At 29.4% G+C, this 19,760-nt stretch overlaps 1 protein-coding gene across 1 annotated transcript; it reads right to left on the bottom strand.

The window, feature by feature from the left end:
• Positions 1–2,099: 2,099 nt before the first annotated feature.
• Positions 2,100–3,891, bottom strand: LOC149878057 (uncharacterized). The gene is made up of 2 exons (XM_090073122.1): positions 3,844–3,891; positions 2,100–3,564 (listed from the first exon to the last, which is right to left on the bottom strand). Exons 1-2 carry the CDS (start codon positions 3,888–3,890, stop codon positions 2,838–2,840), a joined length of 774 nt encoding a protein of 257 aa, XP_089929248.1. The 5' UTR covers position 3,891; the 3' UTR covers positions 2,100–2,837.
• Positions 3,892–19,760: the final 15,869 nt, after the last annotated feature.

The raw sequence follows: 19,760 nt of genomic DNA, 5'->3' as shown, positions 1-19,760 counted from the left end.
GCAAAAACATGTGCTTCGCAGCATGAGACCATTAATTGGGGTGGTTGGTGTAGTTGCTATGGCCTTTTTGCCCCACCTCCTTAACATGTTAATGGTTCACAGTTTGGAGGTTCAACTATACAGTACTTCCTAAGCTATTATCAGCAACTTGTTGAATGTTTTTTGATCTAGTCAACATTTATATTTACGGATAAAATTAGGGACGTCACAAGAGGACACCGATATCAGGGTTTGCCGCAACTCGTGTAGTATACCTTCCAACATGGTGTTGCGATTAAATCGTAAGTAATAATATTAAGTTAAGAAAATTAAACCAAGTATCAGGTCATACTAAATTTAAAAGCTAAAAATTATGAATCTACACAAAGTTTAATTAGATAAGTCTTTAATCTTGTTTTTTTCGTTTTCTCAAAATGAAAAAACTGTGACATCACTTGTTCTCACCTTACACCTTTCAACTTTTTTCTTTTTTTTTTACGTTTAAACCAAAAAAAAGCACAAAAGCAATTTGAAAAATATTTGTGCTACTTTATATTTGAAAAATAATTATATTGCCTTAAATTTGAAAAATAATAATGCTACCTTAAGTTTGAAAAATAATTATGCTGCCTTAAATTGGGTTATATTTTGTCATATGGTATGACATATCCTGTGATCTTGACAAGATGAATTCGGATATCTATTTGTCTGCATGGAGCACAGATTTAAAAAATCCTTCATTGTTCTATGGCTGCCCACGCGTTGAAGGCAGAGTGCTAGAATCCATTTGAGTACAACTACTCATCAATTGTTGAAAATGGGAAATTTAGCAGAGCTTTATTAGACAATCTTTTAGGAATCTGACTGGCTAATCGAGTACAGATTTGCTATCATAAAAAAAAGTGATCTTATTGTAGTTGATTTTATCCGTGATGAGAAAAAATTTTTTGAAAGCAGAAGAAAATTTTTATGTCATATTCCTGAAAAAACTCAGTAGGATAACCTTTAAAAAACTAGTCTCCCATTTTAAATGGTCACTTTCAAAAAAATAATGCTTCACAAAATTTGTTGAAAAATCATTTTTGTTTTGTTTTAAATTGTTTCATATTCCAAGACAAGACGCAGAAACTTTAAACAAGATAAAATTTGCAACTAGCTTAAAGAATATTTAGCTTCATAAAAATTTGTGACGTAAAAATACCGTAAAAAATTTATAGAATGCAGCATTCAAAGATCAATTTTTAAAAATTCAGCTAGTAATCCGTAAATATCATTACCACTGATATTTTAAAGCAACTTCATGGATTACCAGATTTTTTTAAAAACTGCCGAGGTTATAGAATTAGTCGTTATTTTTGTATACATGTTTCTTTACCATTATTTATTTTTGACAATATTCAGTATACATAAATGTATTTATCTAATATTAACTGGGTTGATTAAACTTAATAGATATTAATTAATATATATATTAACTAATAAATATGTTAACTATTTCATAAGTAATTCATTATATTAACTAATATATATTAACTGTCGAATTACGGTACAATCTCTCTAATTCGAATTTTATGAGGTAAAACAAAAGTTCGAATTAGAGAGATTTTCGAATTATAGAAAGTTGACTTTTCCTAAGCGCATTTCACTGTAACTTTACATTTAATCGAATTATGGAGGTTTTCAAATGAAGGAGATTCGAGTTAGAGAAATTGTCCTGTATTAACAACTTAGTGTTTTTATCAATAGATGGGGATCAAGTGTTACTTTCTTAGATGTCCAGAAAAACAGTCTTAAAAGACGTTTTAAATTGCTGAAAATCTGAAAAAAATACTTTCTGGGATTAAATGGGAGGTTTTTTAAAATCGCTGTCAACTATATTTGAGAAAATAAAAAAGACTGAATCAGATTTTTTCACGTTATCTTTTGTTATCATTCCGCAGAAAATAAAAATAGTGTCGCCATTATTACTGCTACCACAAATATGGATGAATGTGAATAAAACAATTGTTTATGAAAAAAAAAGTCCATTTAACATCAAAGTTTCTGCATTTGCATGCCTGGCAAATGCAGAAATTTTGATGTTAAATGGACAATTAAATAAACTATTAAATGGACAGTTACAAATTTCATTCATAAATCTACAGCGCTAAGCTACAAGTGTAATTTTTTGAAGAGATTATTTAGCACCAATATCTATAGTGCTAAAAGTAATTGTTAACAACCAGTTTGAAATTAATTTATATTTCACAAAATCTGATACAAGAAAATTAAATTCCTAGAAATTTTTAGAAGTGTTAATGGATTTAATGATCCATTTGGCTTCGAACCTCAAAGTGGAAAAGTTACCGCAGTAGAAAATGTTCATTAGCTGAACAATTACTTAGAATGATTATAGTAATTTGAATAATTAGAATGATAATCATTGGAATAATTCCTTAAAAAATCCGTTTAATTAAGCATTACAAAAGATATCGGTGATATTGTTCTTTAACAATTTGTAACAACTTTTCATCATGTGGCTGGAATAGAAATTCACTTGCAAGAGACTGGAACTGAGTTTGCGTTTTTAGCTTAGCATTTTTTGTTTAAAGATTTTTATTTTACTGCTCGAACCTTGGAACGGCTTCTTCGGGACTTTTTCAATCGAGTACTTTGTTGTTTTTTTTAAATTCTGAGCGAAGTATCAAGAAATATCTTTCAACTGCTCACTTATCAAAAGAATTCCTGATGAAATGTACAAAAATTTCCGTCCAATGAGAATCCGTGGTTCTTATATTTCTTCAACATCAACCATATATATCGAAAAATATCGAAAAATATCGAAAGAAAGTGAGAATGTTTAGGGAATTTAAACTGACTTAAGTTTTAGGACTATGAATGACATCATCATATAAAGAATTCCAACATGCTGCTTGAGTATTTACCATTTTTGTGAAGTTATTTCTCAAAAAGTTCAGGCCGACTGTTGAATCATTGCCGTAGTTAAACTTAAATGGATGTATAAAGTGTAAATCTAAGCTATAGTAGAGAAGAAGACGATCGCTTCTTCTCACGAGATCGCTACCGACTTCTCCAGGCATGTAGATGCCTTTTAAGTTCTCAATGTCAGTGGCAAGCAACCTTATAATAGTTGGAACGGCGATTTCAAGAAACATGTTTTCATTTTTAAACACGTGTGAAAGTTCGATAAAGTCTTTGGCCATGTGCCGCGGAATATAAAAAATGTCAGATCGTTCACCGTAGCAGGTGTAGTTACCAAATGACTTCATGATTAGTCCTTTTCCGTAAGTGTTGTTAGAGTTCATTAAACGGTTTACATGTTGTTTATACGTGTTGAGTGAGCTAATTTTCTGTAAGGCTTGAACACACGATTGTAAACCAAATGGGTCTTTCCAAAAATACCAGTCGTCTCCTGATGAAACAACAAACTTTCCAGACTTGTAAGGGAACTCTGGGCCTTGCCATAACTTGTCGAGATTGACGCTTTTTAGGTTCCAAACGTTAAGCAAAACGTCGTCGCTGAAGGTCAAATAACCAGTGTAATTGGGATGTGTGCGCATCACTTGAGCAGCACATTCATCATAGCTAAAATATCCTTTGTAAGTTATTGAGTTAATCATTGGATAAATAGACGACGAGTTTTTTGGTCCGCAAAACATGATGTTTGAAAAAACACCTCCGTACATGTTTAGAAGTAATGGAATATGATCGTAGAGAGGATTGTTAAACGTGATCAGAAGAAGAACTTTACGGAATATATATTTTAAACAAGAATTTTGAGTCTTATTAAGTTTAAACGCAGGTTTTTGTTTGTGTAGAAAATCCATTGCTAAATCTAAATATTCGATGTAAAGAAATACTGACCCTGCAGCAGCACAAAAAATCAGCAACATAACTTTGCGATCCTTCATATTGTTTGATCCGCTAAAAGATATGCAGTAAGCTATTATTTAATAATACATTATCATTAAGTTCCAAGTTAATTTAATAAAGCTGTTAAACTTTATCATTATTATCAAAAATATTTCATGAAATATAATATTATAATATTTTTCATGCTTTTAGGTAAATTAAAAAGGGCAAAGATAAAAAGTATTTTGTATTTTTTCTAAAATTGAAATTTCTCTTAAAAGCTTTTTATATTTCGTTTACACATATGAACAGAACTATCATAAAGAATATTTATCGTTATGTATCAAAATATTACAAATGTCTACCGATTCATTTTGATATTTAATAAATCATTATAAATACACAGTAAACCTTTATAAATGTTAGAGAAGTGACTTACGATTGCGATTAAACGAAGTTGCGTCAGTTTAATCAAGAACGAAGAAAATTTCGATCTTCGATTAGAAATTTTGAAAATCGATTAAATTAATTGCATTTTTCGTAAAAAACGTCATTATTTGATTCGTTGTAAGATTTAATCGTAGTAATATGTATCATACCTTAATTACGAAACTTCCGTTAATAATTTGCGCTAAAGTTCGTAAATAACGATAGGGATCTTTTTATATATGGTGTTTTTTATGTAATTTTATTTGTTTAAAAAATTGTGCTCCACATAATATATCAATTCTCATTTTAAAAAAAGAATCTTTAAAGTATTATTTTTACTGGTTTTGTAATAAGTATCTTTAAGTTTACTGAATTTTTTGAGATATTGGTAATGAAATTTATTTTTTGTTAATTGTATTTTAATCGTTATTTACGATTCTTAAACGTAAATATTAGTCAATTACAAAATTTACCTACATTTTTGTCAACTAAATTTCTATAGCCCTGGTGTCATTAACGTGTCAAAATCCTCCGTACGGCGATGGTTTGGTAAGGTCAACGAGGGTGGTCAGGCTCCAATTGATGACTCGTAAGAGAAAGGAAACACTGAGGTCTTGGATTCAGACGAAGAGATAGATGATGAAAGCAGTAAAGGAGCAATTACTTTTCAAAACACCTTTCAGTCTCAGTACTCAGCAACAGTGGAGCATGTCTCAAAACACCAACCAGGAAACAGTTGACAAAATACGACTTACCCAAGGCAGTCAAATAACAAGTTGTGATTGTTGATAGAAGATGCATGTACAAGCAAGTTTAACAGTTTTTACATAGATTAAAATTCGAAACATTTTTATGACAACTTCAATAAAAGTGAAACTGTTCCAATGTATGTGTGTAATAATCTTTAATAGCACTTTAGTGACGAATGGCTTTGTAGAAAAATCTTTGATGGTAGTTATCGTAAAAATGTTCAGTTTCGAAATTTTATGACAATTTAACGGCAAAAAGATCGTAACAAATGCATCAATGATTCTCGTAACTTTTAACGGAAATTTCCAGCAAATTAATTGATTTAGGTAAGCTATGACGAACTTTTTCAAGATAAAAACTTTTAAAAACTTAAAAGTAATTAAAATATCGCCTTTTTTACAATAAAATTTAAAAAAAAAATACTTTTTATAGTAAAATTGACTTTTTGGCGCCCCCTTAAGCTTAAACGCGCGGGGTAATTGCCCCCCTGCCTCCCCCAGGCTACCCTACTGCATAACTAATCAATAAAACACCAAAATATTGTTAACTACATTCTTAGGAATGAAATTACTAAACAAAATATTTTTGTCCACCTAGCTTGTATGAAGCGATACACTGTGCGTCGCGATGTAAGTACAATGAATTATACAATGAATTTACACAATGAATTATACAATGAATTGTTACAACAATGCATACTGCGCCGAAGCAACAGTTTGAAAAAAGTGGAATTCAATTTTTGAAAGGTCAACTTTACGTCAGATATACATTTACGTTTTTATTTTGACTTAATTTTCTCACTTTATCATTCCACATCAATTTTTACCTGAACCCAAGAACCTGGTTTCTTTACACTCAGTTTTGGGATGAATCTATAAAGCTTATTTTGGTATGAATGAATATAAAGGAGCAAGATAAAACATGAGTATAACATTATTCTGATGGAAGTTGCAGTTTGGTTGGTTCATATTTCTAAAACTAGACGTGCTGAAAAAATAAAAGATTTATTCTGACGTACTTTTGTCGTTTTATTCAGTTTTTATTCCGATTTAATTGCAGAATTAAAAGCTTCATGTTCCAAGTGTCATTAATAAACCTCACGAGAAAAGAGAAAAAGTTTAGAGAAAAATCGTAATGCCTCAAATTGCACGTCAATCTTGTGATCAAAATAAAAATTGTGCAAATCAGAACATCAAAGTTTTTCCCCTAAACTAAAAAATTAAACTCGAGGTTTATCATTGGGCTCCGAGTTCAAAAATGTTAGGGTGCGAAGGTTTTGAACGACTGAGTCAAAAGTAGAAAAATAAGTTTTTTGGGGTTGCAGCGTTCTTAAATAAATGAGGCGACTATACTGAATTGGAATGTGCTATGTCAATTTTCTATTATAGTGAAAGTTGAGTAATTGAGCAAAGCGAACATTTTCACCGAGATATTTAAGCAAAAGAAAAAAGTGTCATCAAAGATTCGCTAAAAACGTGTCGAGTAAAACGTGTCGAGTAAAACGTTTTTGTAACGCCAAAACATTCAAAATATGCTTTTTTTTTTTTTTCTTTCGATATTTTCTTTTTTTTTTTTTTTTTTTAGTTTGTAATTTGAAAGTTAAAAAACTTTCTTACCTGGCGTAATTAATGATTAAGGTATTAACCCTTTCATGCACCAATTATTTTTCCATAACTAACTTAACCCATAAAAAATCATCTACAAAATGACAGCGGTACTATAAAATGTTAAAGTAGACTTTTACTGCAGCCTTTTTCAACTCTCATTTTTAAAATAATATTGTTTTCAATTGGTTAGAATGCACCATTTGAAGTGGGGAAGCTTAGTTTAATTCGTTGTTATAAAACAACCCAGCGCATGACAGGGTTAAGAATAGGCTGTGACAGTTCCCGTTTTCCGGGAAACGAAAGCGGGAATTTCCGGGAACGGGATTCATTTCCCCGGACTTGGAAAAAAACGGGAACGGGAATTCCCGTTCCCGTATTTTAAAAAGCGGGAACGGGAAAATCCCGTTCCTGTTCCCGTTTTTCACCTGGAACGTCTAATATTTCCTGTATTATTTTTCCTGGTATTTTTCCTGCTTTTTTTTTTTCTTTTTTTTTCCTGGTTATATAATTTGTTTTTTTTTTGTGGTTTATTTTGGTTTAGGTGTTTGTTTTTTTTTGGATTCTTTTTTATTTTTTTATTTTATTTTATTTTTTTTATTTTTTAAATTTATTAACTTAACAACATAGAAGATTTTTACAACATAGAAGACACACAGGGGAGCTTTAATAAAAGCTATGTACCTAAAAAAAAAAAAAGGAAAAAAGGTTAATTCTAACTAATAACTTATATTCAAAGGAAAATAAGGTAATTAACAAGAAAGATATCAAAGATACGAAGAAAGTTAGTAAAGAAAAGACGCAAGTTAGCAAAGAAAAGAAGAAATTGGCAAAGAAAAGAAGAAATTAGTAAAGAAAAGACGAAAGTTAGTAAAGAAAAGACGAAAGTTAGTAAAGAAAAAAAGAAGTTAGTAAAGAAAAGAAAAAAGTTAGTAAAGAAAAGAAGAAGTTAGTAAAGAAAAGAAGAAAGTTAGCAAAGAAACGAAGAAATTAGTAAAGAAAAGAAGAAAGTTAGTAAAGAAACGAAGAAAGTTAGTAAAGAAAAGAAGAAAGTTAGTAAAGAAAAGAAGAAGTTAGTAAAGAAAAGAAGAAAGTTAGTAAAGAAACGAAGAAAGTTAGTAAAGAAAAGAAGAAAGTTAGTAAAGAAAAGAAGAAAGTTAGTAAGGAAAAGAAGAAAGTTAGCAAAGAAAAGAAGAAAGTTAGCAAAGAAACGAAGACAGTAAACTACTTAAAAAAATTATAATTAGGTCTTAAACCTAATTATAATTTTAAATTATTATAATATTTATATATATTTACCTTATAGTTATAGTAGTTTGTTCCTAGTATTAGTACCAAATTTATAACATAAATCTTAAAATCTTAAAATAAACGGAATATATGCGCGCGAATCATAAAAGAGCGGGAATCCCGTAAAAAAGCGGGAAACTTGGTAAAATGCGGGAAACTTGTAAAAATACGGCTTTTCCCGTATTTCTTATATTATATTATAATATATAAATATATATATTATAATATATAAATATTTAAATATATATATATAATGTATAAATATATATATTATATATATATAATATATATATATATTATATTATAATATATAAATATATATATATTATATATTGTAATATAATAATTACGGGAAAACCCCGTAACATCGAATGACGTACGGGAACAAGAACGGGAATTTCCTGTTCCCGTATTTTATTTATTACGGGAACAGGATCCCGTTCCCGTATTTTAAATACCAAAAGCAGGAACAGGATCCCGCTCCCGTAGTTCCCGTAAATACGGGAACTTGGCGCACTCTAGTTAAGAATCAACTAAACGTTTTTAATTACACATAAACAAACAAAGAATGTTTTTTTTTTATTACAAACTTTAAACTCGATTAACTTGTGACAACCTTAAACTCGATTAACTCGTGACAACTTAACATGGAGTTGTTTTCTTAAAATTAGAAATGCTGAGCTCCAAGTTTTTACTACAACCAAATATTTATCACGAGCCTAACATACATGATAATTGCTGATAAAACTGGGCAGATTGCGCAACCCAAGGGAATATTTACGAAGTTGTGTGTAATCATTGAATGTTTAATACAAACTAACTAAATTTAATTTGAAAGAAATGATAATAACCCGGAAGTTTTTGTTTTCATTTAAACCATCAAGTTTCAAGTTTCATCATAACTTTCAACAATTTTTCTTTTATCTTATCATTAATATCTAGGGGGTTGTGTCAAGCACTAAAAAACACTTAAAAAGGAAAAAAGTGTTACGAAATATTTTGTGTGGCCACTAAAAGATAATGTATACAGATGAAACGAAATATTTGAAATCAAAGAATGACTGTATCAAGACTTATCGTAAAAGCTACCACAACTCGAAATAAGATTTTAAGTTTTGCGACAAATAAAAGACTCTTACAAGAAAGTAAACCTAAAAATCGTCCGATTTCTCATGGATGATAGTATTTGGACTGATGAATTTTTGATATCTTAAGAGTAAATTGTTCTGATCTTAAATAAGAATTTTCTGTGTAAATTTAAATAAGATTAATTGAATGAAATCAGAACTGATGTCAAAAATTGTAGTGTTAATCAAGTCGATTTTCTTCGCGGCGAAACGTAAAATTTTTGAAGAATAGATCATTTAGACCATTTTTTTTTACCATTTTCGAAAGAAACCTTTTTTTTTTTTAAAGTAAATAACAATGATAAGATTTCTAAGTAAAATAGGAATTTATGAAGTTAAATTTTTTTCCATATAAAGTTTTACCTTATTTCCCAATGACACTTCTTATTACGTCACTTCTTATGACGTTGCTTTGAACAGCTCAAAAAATCAGTTGAAAACTTTTTTCGAACATCTAAGCAAGCTATCACTTCCTTTTTAACTACTTTTTTTTTTCAGTAAAAAAAAGATTAAGCTTCCCTTATTTTTAATCTTCTTGTCTTTGTTTTTTATTTGATTTCAGTCTGACTTTATTGTCTTTAATTTTTAATAAACTTAATACAGTACTTTAAGTTTGTTCCGTGAATAATTCATTTTTTTATTCAAAAGCTTTTCGCCCAGAAGTCTTTTTATCATGGATATTGCTCTGAACCTCCAGTTATTTTCTCCCTCGTTTTCTCATTTTTCCCACTTTTTAGTGTCAGGAAATTGTTGTTTCGAATTGTATTAATTTAAAATACAAACCCAGCAAGCACACAACGTTGAAACAACGTTGAAATAACGTTGATCAACGTTGATCAACGTTATTTCAACGTTGTTTCAACGTTGTGTGCTTGCTGGGAAGTCTCATGCTCGTTTAAGAGTGCTCAATATATAAATATAGCAATATATATATATATATATATATATATATATATATATATATATATATATATATATATATATATATATATATATATATATATATATATATATATATATATATATATATATATGTATATATATATATATATATCCCCTTCGTACACAATGTGTACAAACGTACACACTTTGTCATGTTTATTTTTTACTATGAAGCTTAAGCAAAATAATAATTGAAACACGATGCGTACATTAGTGCACACCAGTCCAACCTTCGTGTAGTTTGTCTTCTTTAAGTAAGATTTCTGTATCTAGATAAAAAATTTTTTAAACGCATTCCATGTGCCCGTGTACGAAGGGGATATAATGTATAACAAAGAAGTTATAAATACTTATTGTACTTAAAGTTTCATGTCTTTCAGCAATCATCAGCAATCCAGGCTTTTTATAAAGTTGATGTTAGGTCGTTATCTTAAACTACAATATGGTTTACATTGTGTTATTCTTTTACTATCATTAAAAAGAAGTTGTGTGTGATACTTTCAAAATGTAGTCGGCTTAAAGCAGTCTTAAAGTGAAATAACAAATTTGTAGTGAATAGTGTATGGGTTAGGCCTATATCTCTTCTAGAATATGCGTGACATAATTAATTACATTGTATGCAAAAATATTTAGATACATAACAAACTTATGCCGATTGTCAAGTTAAACTTTTGATTCAATTGTCAAGCACTACTTTGTTTCTTTTTTTCTTTTTTTTTGCCAGATTCAAGTTACTTATTCTTTTTAGTAGGTGACAGACAAATACATAATATCTAATAAACTTAAAATTTTTACAATGTCTCAGCATACAGATCAAGACATTATTAATGCCAGCATAGCTAATACTGTTCTTGTTGCATCTCCTGTAAATAAATTTGTATGGATATAGCTAACACAAGAGAATTAATAGATTTAAGGAAGAATAATATTAATAATAATAACAACAATAATAATAGTAATGATAATAATATTAATAATAATAATAATAATAATAATAATAATAATAATAATAATAATAATAATAATAATAATAATAATAATAATAATAATAATAATAATAATAATAATAATAATAATAATAATAATAATAATAATAATAATAATAATAATAATAATAATAATAATAATAATAATAATAATAATAATAATAATAATAATAATAATAATAATAATAATAATAATGATAATAGTAATAAAAATAATAATGATGATAATAATAAGTAATAACAATGGGCGACTACTGAAAAGCAAAACTGGATGTAATGACTCATATCTCTTTTAAGGTATAAGGTAAAATAGAAAGGAAAAATGTTTTAGAAAGTATTTTTATTCTAGTTTTTAAATATTTTATGTGTTTTTATTTTTTATAGACAAATTAATAAAAAACAAACTTCAAAGCAAGAAGAGATTAGAAAATGTGTGTATGAATTTTATTTAAATTACAGAAATGCTGGTAAAACTGAGAATATACCTAATAGTACTATCTACAAGATAATTAAATGTGCTGTATGTGAATCTAGTTACCAAAGAGTTCAAGGAAATGGAGGAAAGTCTAAAAAAAATAATCAAGACAAACATTAAAAGGCTCAAACTTATGTTTGACCATAAAGACGGAGTTTCTCAACGACAAGCAGCTAAAGAAGTTCAACTGTGCTCAACAACACATCAGTAAAACATTTAAAAAAAAAGAAAAAAATTAAACCAAGAAAAAAAGTGACAGTTCTAAAACGTTCTGACTAGCAAAAAGCAGTTGCTAGAACTAAGTGCAGTCAACTGTATCAGAAATTCAAGAATTGTAAACCAATCAATGATGATGAGTCTTATTTCACGTTAAATCACTCCAGTATCAATAGAAATGATGTATTTTATACTAGCAATTTAAAATCTACTCCATCAAAAGTAAAATACCAAACAAAACAAAAGTTTCAAAAAAAATTTTTTCTATGGATTGGTCTTTCTGAAAATGGCATTTCTTAGCCCTATTTTGTGCCTAGAAGACTGGCTGTAAATCAATAAATCTACTTAAACAAATGCATTAAGAAGAGACTTATTCCGTTCATGGATAAGTATCATTCAGATGTTGCATATGTATTCTGGTCTGATTTGGCATCATGTCACTATGCAAAAACAGTAATCACGTACCTAAACAAGAAAAAAGTCCTTTTTATTGAGAAAGCGGATAACCTTGGAAACTTGCCAGAATGTCGTCCTTTCGAAAATTTTTGGAGTATTTCGAAAGGCCTTGTCTACAAGAATAATAGGTATGCAGAAAATCTTAAAAAATTACCCTCTAGAATCAAGTATTGCTTTCATAAAGTTGATATTGAGCTCATAAGGAGTTTAGCTTAGTCTATACCAGGTCTTAGTTGATAAAGTCAGACGGAATGGTTTCATTAAAAATAACTGATTGCATAGAAAAAAGCTAGATAAAAATATTTTCTGAAACATTTTTCCTTTTTGTTTTTCCTTACACTTTAAAAGAGATATGTGTTGTTAAATCCAGTCTCGTTTTTCAGATGTCACCTGTTAAAAATTTTTTACTTTTTTCATAGACTATTATCAAAAAGTTATATGCAAAAAGTATAACTTTTATTTTGTATTAGGGGAAATTGCTATACCATAACGATATAATTCTATTTTCATAAGTTAACGTTTATTTAAGCGATATTCCTTTTATGTACCGATTTTACGTGACTCAAAACAACAAAAAAATGGTAATAAATCCCTCACAACTTTTTTTGTAAATAAATTGCCCTTTTTTAGATAATAATAAATTACAATGATTATTTATTTAAAAAGTAAAAACGGTTTTTCATAAAACTTTTATTTTGTATTTTACGGTTAAAAGAAGTTAAAAATTTTGAAATTATTTTCAAAGAAATCTAAAAAATGAGAGATTTTTATTTAGTAAAAATGGAGACTTTTTAATCTTAATTTACTTTTTTAGTCTTTATTTACTTTTAAGATAATCTTTTGACTTTATATATTTCAAAAATATCCGAAAATAAAATTTCAACCGATTTTTTTTTTTGTTCAAATTAGAAAAATTTTCTATGTTTTAAATATCAGCTAAAAAAATGTTCCACCGAGTTGGGATTGCTGCGGTATAGGGAGTTACTAAAGAAATACAAATGTCAGTGAATTCATAAAAACATTATTTTCCGCCATTTTTTAACAGTAGTCTATTATATAAAAACAAATGAAAATGGCGGAAAACAAGGTTTTTATGGACTCATTGACATTTGTATTTCTTGAATTTGAGTTTTTTTACTTCTGTAGCTTGTTTTAGTATATCAAATATTGTTTAAAAAAACATAGTTTTGTCATCATGTGCTACTTAAAAGTTTGTTAAAATGTTTAGTGTTAATTTTGAATAATAATTTATTATTCGATAAGTATGGGAGACCGGAGTTTTAGTTTTTGAGCTCTGTGCATTACTGGGTGAACTTTTTTGAGGATATCAAATTGCACTTCAAAAGAATACGAATTTGACAAGCATGCTCAAGTGTCAAACATTAAAAAAAAAGTTTATTGGTAGCCCAAAAAAGAAAAAAATATGTGCCAACTTACCCCGGCCCGGGGTAAGTTGCCTTTACTCTCAGGGTAAGTTGGCGCATTATATAAAAAGAGACAAGTTTAGCAACATTAAGCATATATTTCAAACGCATCTTTTATATGAAAAGTCTTGATGATTTTTATCCAAAAATATTTTTTGACCTTAACATTTATTGCCCTTAAGTCGATCGAATAGACTTTCTCTCTACAAAAATAGCATCAACAACATTTTTTGTAACATTTTTAGAATTTACAGGTCTGTCTACTTTTTTTTTTATAATTTCGCATGTTTGTAGATCTGTAGTGTTATATAACTTAAGTGAATTTACGGCTAATGCGAAAATTTGTAAGTTGGCACATGTTGCCAACTAGCCCCGCGATCATTGTGCCAACTAACCCCAAAAGCTTTTTGCGAACAAAATGGCTTATAAATCCCCAAAAACGCGAAATAATGAGAAACACAAAATGTGACTGGTTAGAGTGAACCATACAACACCTAAATCTATTCGAGTTTACTTGTAGCTAATGGTATTGCTTTTTAAAATTGAAAAAGTAGTATAGTTACAAAAATTACAAAATTGGTAAAAAAAAAACAAAAATTGCTATAACTTCTATGCACATGCGCTTATAGCCTTGATACTACACTGAAAGATGAATTAGTTATGTGGGAAGGTTCCATGTGAATTTTGGAAATTTCTGGTGGAAAATTCCAAAGTTAAACGCAGTGTGTCAACTTACCCTTGTAGCCAACTAGCCCCGGTCTCCCCTACTACATATTTGAATTAGCTTTACTTAACAGCGAAGCAGAAGAGAAAAAAATAAAAGAACTAGGTGTTAAATATTATTGCGCTATTTTTAGTTTCTACAAGAAGTAAATTTAAAAAAAAAGTCAAACGTTTTATAGAAAATTCAAAAAAGTAAAGACACTTTGGAAAAAACCTTTCCTTTAAATATGAGTGTAAAGCAAGTTCTTGATTTAAAAGTGAATACATACCCCTGCGATAAACAATGTTAAATGATCAAAAGCTTAGCCCTTGGATATTTATCCTCTTCTTGAACGATATTTTAGTGAAAAAAGTTAAATACTATCCTAAAAATTTTTTTTTTTCCTCTGATTTCAGTTGCTACCATTAATATTGATAAAGCTGTGTTTATGTAGAGATGGAATAACAATACTAATAGTAGCAGCTGAAATAAATGATGATAACTTTGCCAGAAGCATAAAAATATCAAGTAGAATAATGTAAAAAGATGTTGTGTGTTGCCTTAAAAAATTCTAAAGTTCTAATTAAAATTATTTTTTACGCGTGCAGCCAAACCATACGCGCGAGTGAACGTATTTGCACGCAAAAAACGCGTCAAAGGTGCGCGTTAAAAATAGTTTTATTAATAAATTTGAATTTTTTGACCCAAAAAACTATCATTTTGACATATTATATGTTTATTTACGATTTTTATCAAATTTTATTGAGTTTTTGTCGTTTTTTGATCTTTCTGAGTCACTGTGCGCTGCAAGGAACTTTTTGAAGAATATTTTGTTCCGGTAACATGACTTCCGGAATAATGTTCCGCAAAACGTCGCTCATGTGAACATGGTGTAAAGAAGTCCCTGACGTAATCAGATCAATCGAAAAGTCTTAGCATTCTACACGTGCTGGGGCTTTCCAACGGAATAACAGAGCGTTTTAAACTTTAAAAAGCGATTTTCACAAAATAAAAAAAATGAGACAAAGCTGGTTTTTTCACCAGATTTTTTAATATATTTTGGCTAATTAAAAAATAAAATTTGCTTGATTTGTTTCAAGAGAAGGTGGTCATTTTTAACAAAACTATAATTTGCAATACTTTAGAAAGGTTTTTGGGTTTATGACCATAGAACCTATATAATAATGTAATATTCGTAGTTCTTTAAATTTTTTATTTTGCGGAAGATTGTAACAACCTTATACTCGTGAAAACACGTGGAACACTCCACGCAACGAAAAGCGCTGCTCGCACACTCTTCGCTTTGGCACGTTTATATCGTGAATCTTTTTTTTACTTGCTATGCAAAGGGCTGCGTTACGCACTTATCCTCAACATTATTTAGACAAATTAAGTTTTTTATTGTAAAGTTAAAAATTTCATGTAGATTTATACTATGATTTATGAGTAAATACTTGTTAGAAATGATTTTTGGTAATTCTGCAGTTAAGCGGCCTAAAATAATTTTTAATTTTCGCTTGAATAAACTCTGCGGTGGTGAAAAGAAAGCAATCTGAAAGTAACTTTGCCAAACATAAAAGAAAACTAAATCTGAAATACAAAAGAACTTGAAATATATAAAAAGAATAGAAAAGAAAAGGCTGATACGAAAGATAAGTAAAAGTAATAGCAATAGTAATTTTTTCATTTATATTATGTATTATACATATTATATTATATATTATATTACATAATAAAGTTTATATATATATATATATATATTATATTACATATACAAAAATTAATCTTATTAACTAATTCTGCACTGAATAATTCGTTTATATTAAGTTAATAATTTTTCTTAATTAATATGGACTCGGTAAATCCTTATTTAGATGGCAACTCGTTAGTCGTGGGAGACCAAGTGCTCCAACAACTGTAGTTGCCAGAGTTGTTATCTGTCCAATATATCTGAGACAAATTTTCTGCCGACATAAAATGTCAGAAATATTTTTCTGCCCACTTACTTTGACATAATTTTATGTCTGAGACATTTGCTGTTTCTTATTTTAGAAGAAAAAATCTTTACAGCGCATCTCAGATTAATTTGACGAGTAAAATAAAAGTTTTCATTTTCACGTATTAGAATGTGAAAACTTAGTCTCAAACTTAGTTTTTATTACTGAATGTGGTTTTTATTATATGGCGTCCTGTGCCACATTAGAAATGATGCTAAGTGGAAAGAAAAGTTGAACTTTTAAAGGGTCGAACCATTTACAGCATAAACTTCTATGATCAAATCTTCTGTAACACAATAAAAAAAAGAAAATAATTCTTTGCCAGAATATTTAATTCCATTCGAGGACAGGTGGAATAATTTATGGTCGAAGCAAACCTTATTAAAAATTTAGTTTTTCACCAGCGCGGCGTTTCAGATTAAAATAGATTAAGCATAAAACAACCGAAAATTTCAACCGGCGCTTCGAATACAATTTTTAGTCGTAAGAAAACCTCTGGCCAAAATTTATCTTTTATTTTAACCGAACCGTCAGAATCATTTCTTGAAGAGTTGTGATCTTAACCGAAAATTTATTTCAAATAAAACAAATATCAATCATGATGTTTGGCTGTTAATTTTTTTTTTTTTCTCTTACACGTTTTTTAAAGAGAAAACATCCCTTTTCAGATGGTAAACGATACAACTCAAACAAATAAACTGGCAATTAAATGCCTTAGAATCAAGTATTTACATGTTTCTGCTCTCCTCAATTAAACCATCGTTGCCCCATGGCATTATAGGATGGCAATATTTGGAAAATTGGCATTTTTCTTTTTATCCAACGGTATTTTGTGGCCTTTTACCTTTATCTTTGCATTTTGACACAGAAAAATTTAAATTCTTGAAAAAGTATTTTTTTTTGGAAAAAAAGTTGAAATTAATTTTTACTCCTCAAGAATTTTTAAGGATAATAAAAAATACCTTTTGACTTCCGATCTGAAGACTATTGATTTCGTTGATGAAATTTGTTCAAAATAAAGTGACGGAATGATTTTGAAGCAGCCGCCATATGAAAAATGGCATTATTTTGGCATTTTACATTCATGCTTAGGCATTTCACCATGTAAAAAATGTTGGCAACACTGAACTTAATTGTCAATTAAAACCACTAAAATATGACGCTTTGGAACAATGATATTTATTAGCTAGATGTCTAACTTCACAAAAATTCCGTAAGAAAAAGTGAAGCAAGTTTTTTAAGTTTTTAATGCCGGTAGCCGTTTTATTTAAACTGGCAATAATCACTCAACTCTATAATAACTGGATAGCGCATGTCTAATATCAAAATTGACGCCAAAATCGCCATATTGGAAAGCCCCAGAACAATTAAATCTGATATGTGCGATAAAGCGATAAAGCGATAAGCCGAAAAACAGAACTTAAAGCTTACGGGATTAAAATTTTTTGGGCTTTCCAACATGGCGATTTTGGCGTCAAAAAATAAGAAGTTTTGCTCGGAGTTGCGCTATCCAGTTTTTATAGAGATCAGTGGTAATAATTCATTTTGGGTTTGCTTTGATTTATCATTGCGTCAATTCAGGCTGGCAAATAAACTTAGGCTGGCAAAAAATTTGCTTCACTGCGGAAGTGCGAGTTAGATATTTAGTTAATATATATTAATGCCTTGAAATGCCCGCTTCCACGTTTGAGACACGTTTGAAACGATTTTCCTTGCCACATAAAAAAACGATTATTAATCGAATTATTCATTTTTCGCGGTTTAAACGATTGTCCTATGGTATAAATAGATATTGGAATAACTATTTTCTTGTCACTGTTTTCGTTTTCCTTAAGATTTAAAAACCAATATGGAGAATAATTTATTGCATAAACAAGTGAAAAGTCAATTTGAAATTTTTTGATTATCGTTAGAAAACATTTTCTCATTCAAAAAATGTAAAGGAAAACTCTTAAAATGGCTAGTTTCACCTCCTTTTCTGCAACGTTTTAAAATGGCTAGTTTCACCTCCTTTTCTGCAGTTTTTAAAACCAAGACATGTTACTCCTTCTCTGACATTCTTTTACCGTCAACAGTATGATTTTGAAACATAAAATATCAATCATAATCTAACCATATAGACCAGAATTTTTTTTTTTACTGTAATAAATAATTGTAGCAAACCCTTCTCGACCCCTAATAGCCCTTCCCTAGGGTATGGTTCCTAAAAAACCATTTTCAGTTTTTTGCTTGTTTTACATTAAACTGCATCAAAATTCATCGACAGATTTTAAATTTCATTAAAAAAAAATGTTTTCGTTTAAAAGTTAAGACCATTTGAAATTCTTAAATTTCTTTAAATTTTTTAAATTTCAGGGAGTAACTTTAAGCTTTGCATGATTATAAATCTTAAACGAAAAGAGATTTTTTGATGAAATTTGAAATCTGTCGATGAACTTTGATCTAGTTTATGATAGAAGAAAAAAAATTTTTTTACGATTAAAGAAGACGTAGTTCTAGGAAGGGGGCAGTTAGGGGTCGGAGCGGGGTTGGTATAGCTCCAATTGCCCTAATTTTTTGCAATCATCCTCATTCGATACCAGTATCAACACAATAAAAATTTGAGTATGCCCCATGTCTCTTAGTTACCTATCTTGAACAACAAAATTCCTGGGCACTCCCCTAAAATGTGTGATTTCTCTACAGGCCCCCACAAAAAAAAGTTCTCGTTTACATTTTTTGAGTGAGGAAATGTTTTCTAATGATAATCAAAAAACAAATTTCTGTGGATGTGTTGCAAGGTCTTAGAGCATGTTCCTATGCACCGTGCTTTTGCGTCAGCTGATGAAATCGGAAAAATGTCTTTAGTGAAAAATGCACTCAAAGACTTCAAAATGGTTATAAATCGTCACAGCATGAAACGCTACATTCAACATGCGTGTGAAAATATTTTTTCGCTCATAAGAGAAGAAACTGAAAATGTTTTTGTCTCGTTGATGTTTGATAGTGCGTCGCGATATGGAAGAATCGTGATCGGAATTTGCTGTAGGTATGTTAAGGACAGGTAAATAGCTAACAGAATTAATCAAGAAGGTCGACAGTTTGGAGAAATTTTGGCTGCTCAGTAGGAAAATGTAATTGGAAAAATTGGAAAAAAAAATTGGAAAAAAATGATTTCTACGCAACTTGCATAGATCAAGGAAAGAACATGACGAAGGCTTCAAATATTCTTCAAAATGCACAAGATCAAATGAAAGTGATCCTTGAAATTTATGGTGACAAATTTATAGATTTCGAAGACGAGGAAACTGATATTGGCGCTTTAGAGGATGAAGAAGGGAATTATAGTGAAGCTCATACTGTTTGCGTTGAAAAATCAGTTGGATCGTTCTTTTCAGCCATGTTTTGTGGCGCACATGTGTATCAGCTAGTTGCTAAGGACCTAACGTCAATATTTGAAGATGCATTGAATAACATCAGAAAAGTTGCTATCGAATTCAAAAAAGTAGCATATATTCAAACATTTAAAAATCTAAAAAAAACTAGTATAG

The sequence above is a fragment of the Hydra viridissima genome, unplaced genomic scaffold, assembly GCF_058129835.1.
Source record: "Hydra viridissima isolate aposymbiotic clone 2 unplaced genomic scaffold, HvirCarnegie_v1 scaffold_15, whole genome shotgun sequence".
Taxonomy (NCBI): domain Eukaryota; kingdom Metazoa; phylum Cnidaria; class Hydrozoa; order Anthoathecata; family Hydridae; genus Hydra; species Hydra viridissima.
This window is presented reverse-complemented; position numbering and strand designations above follow the sequence as displayed.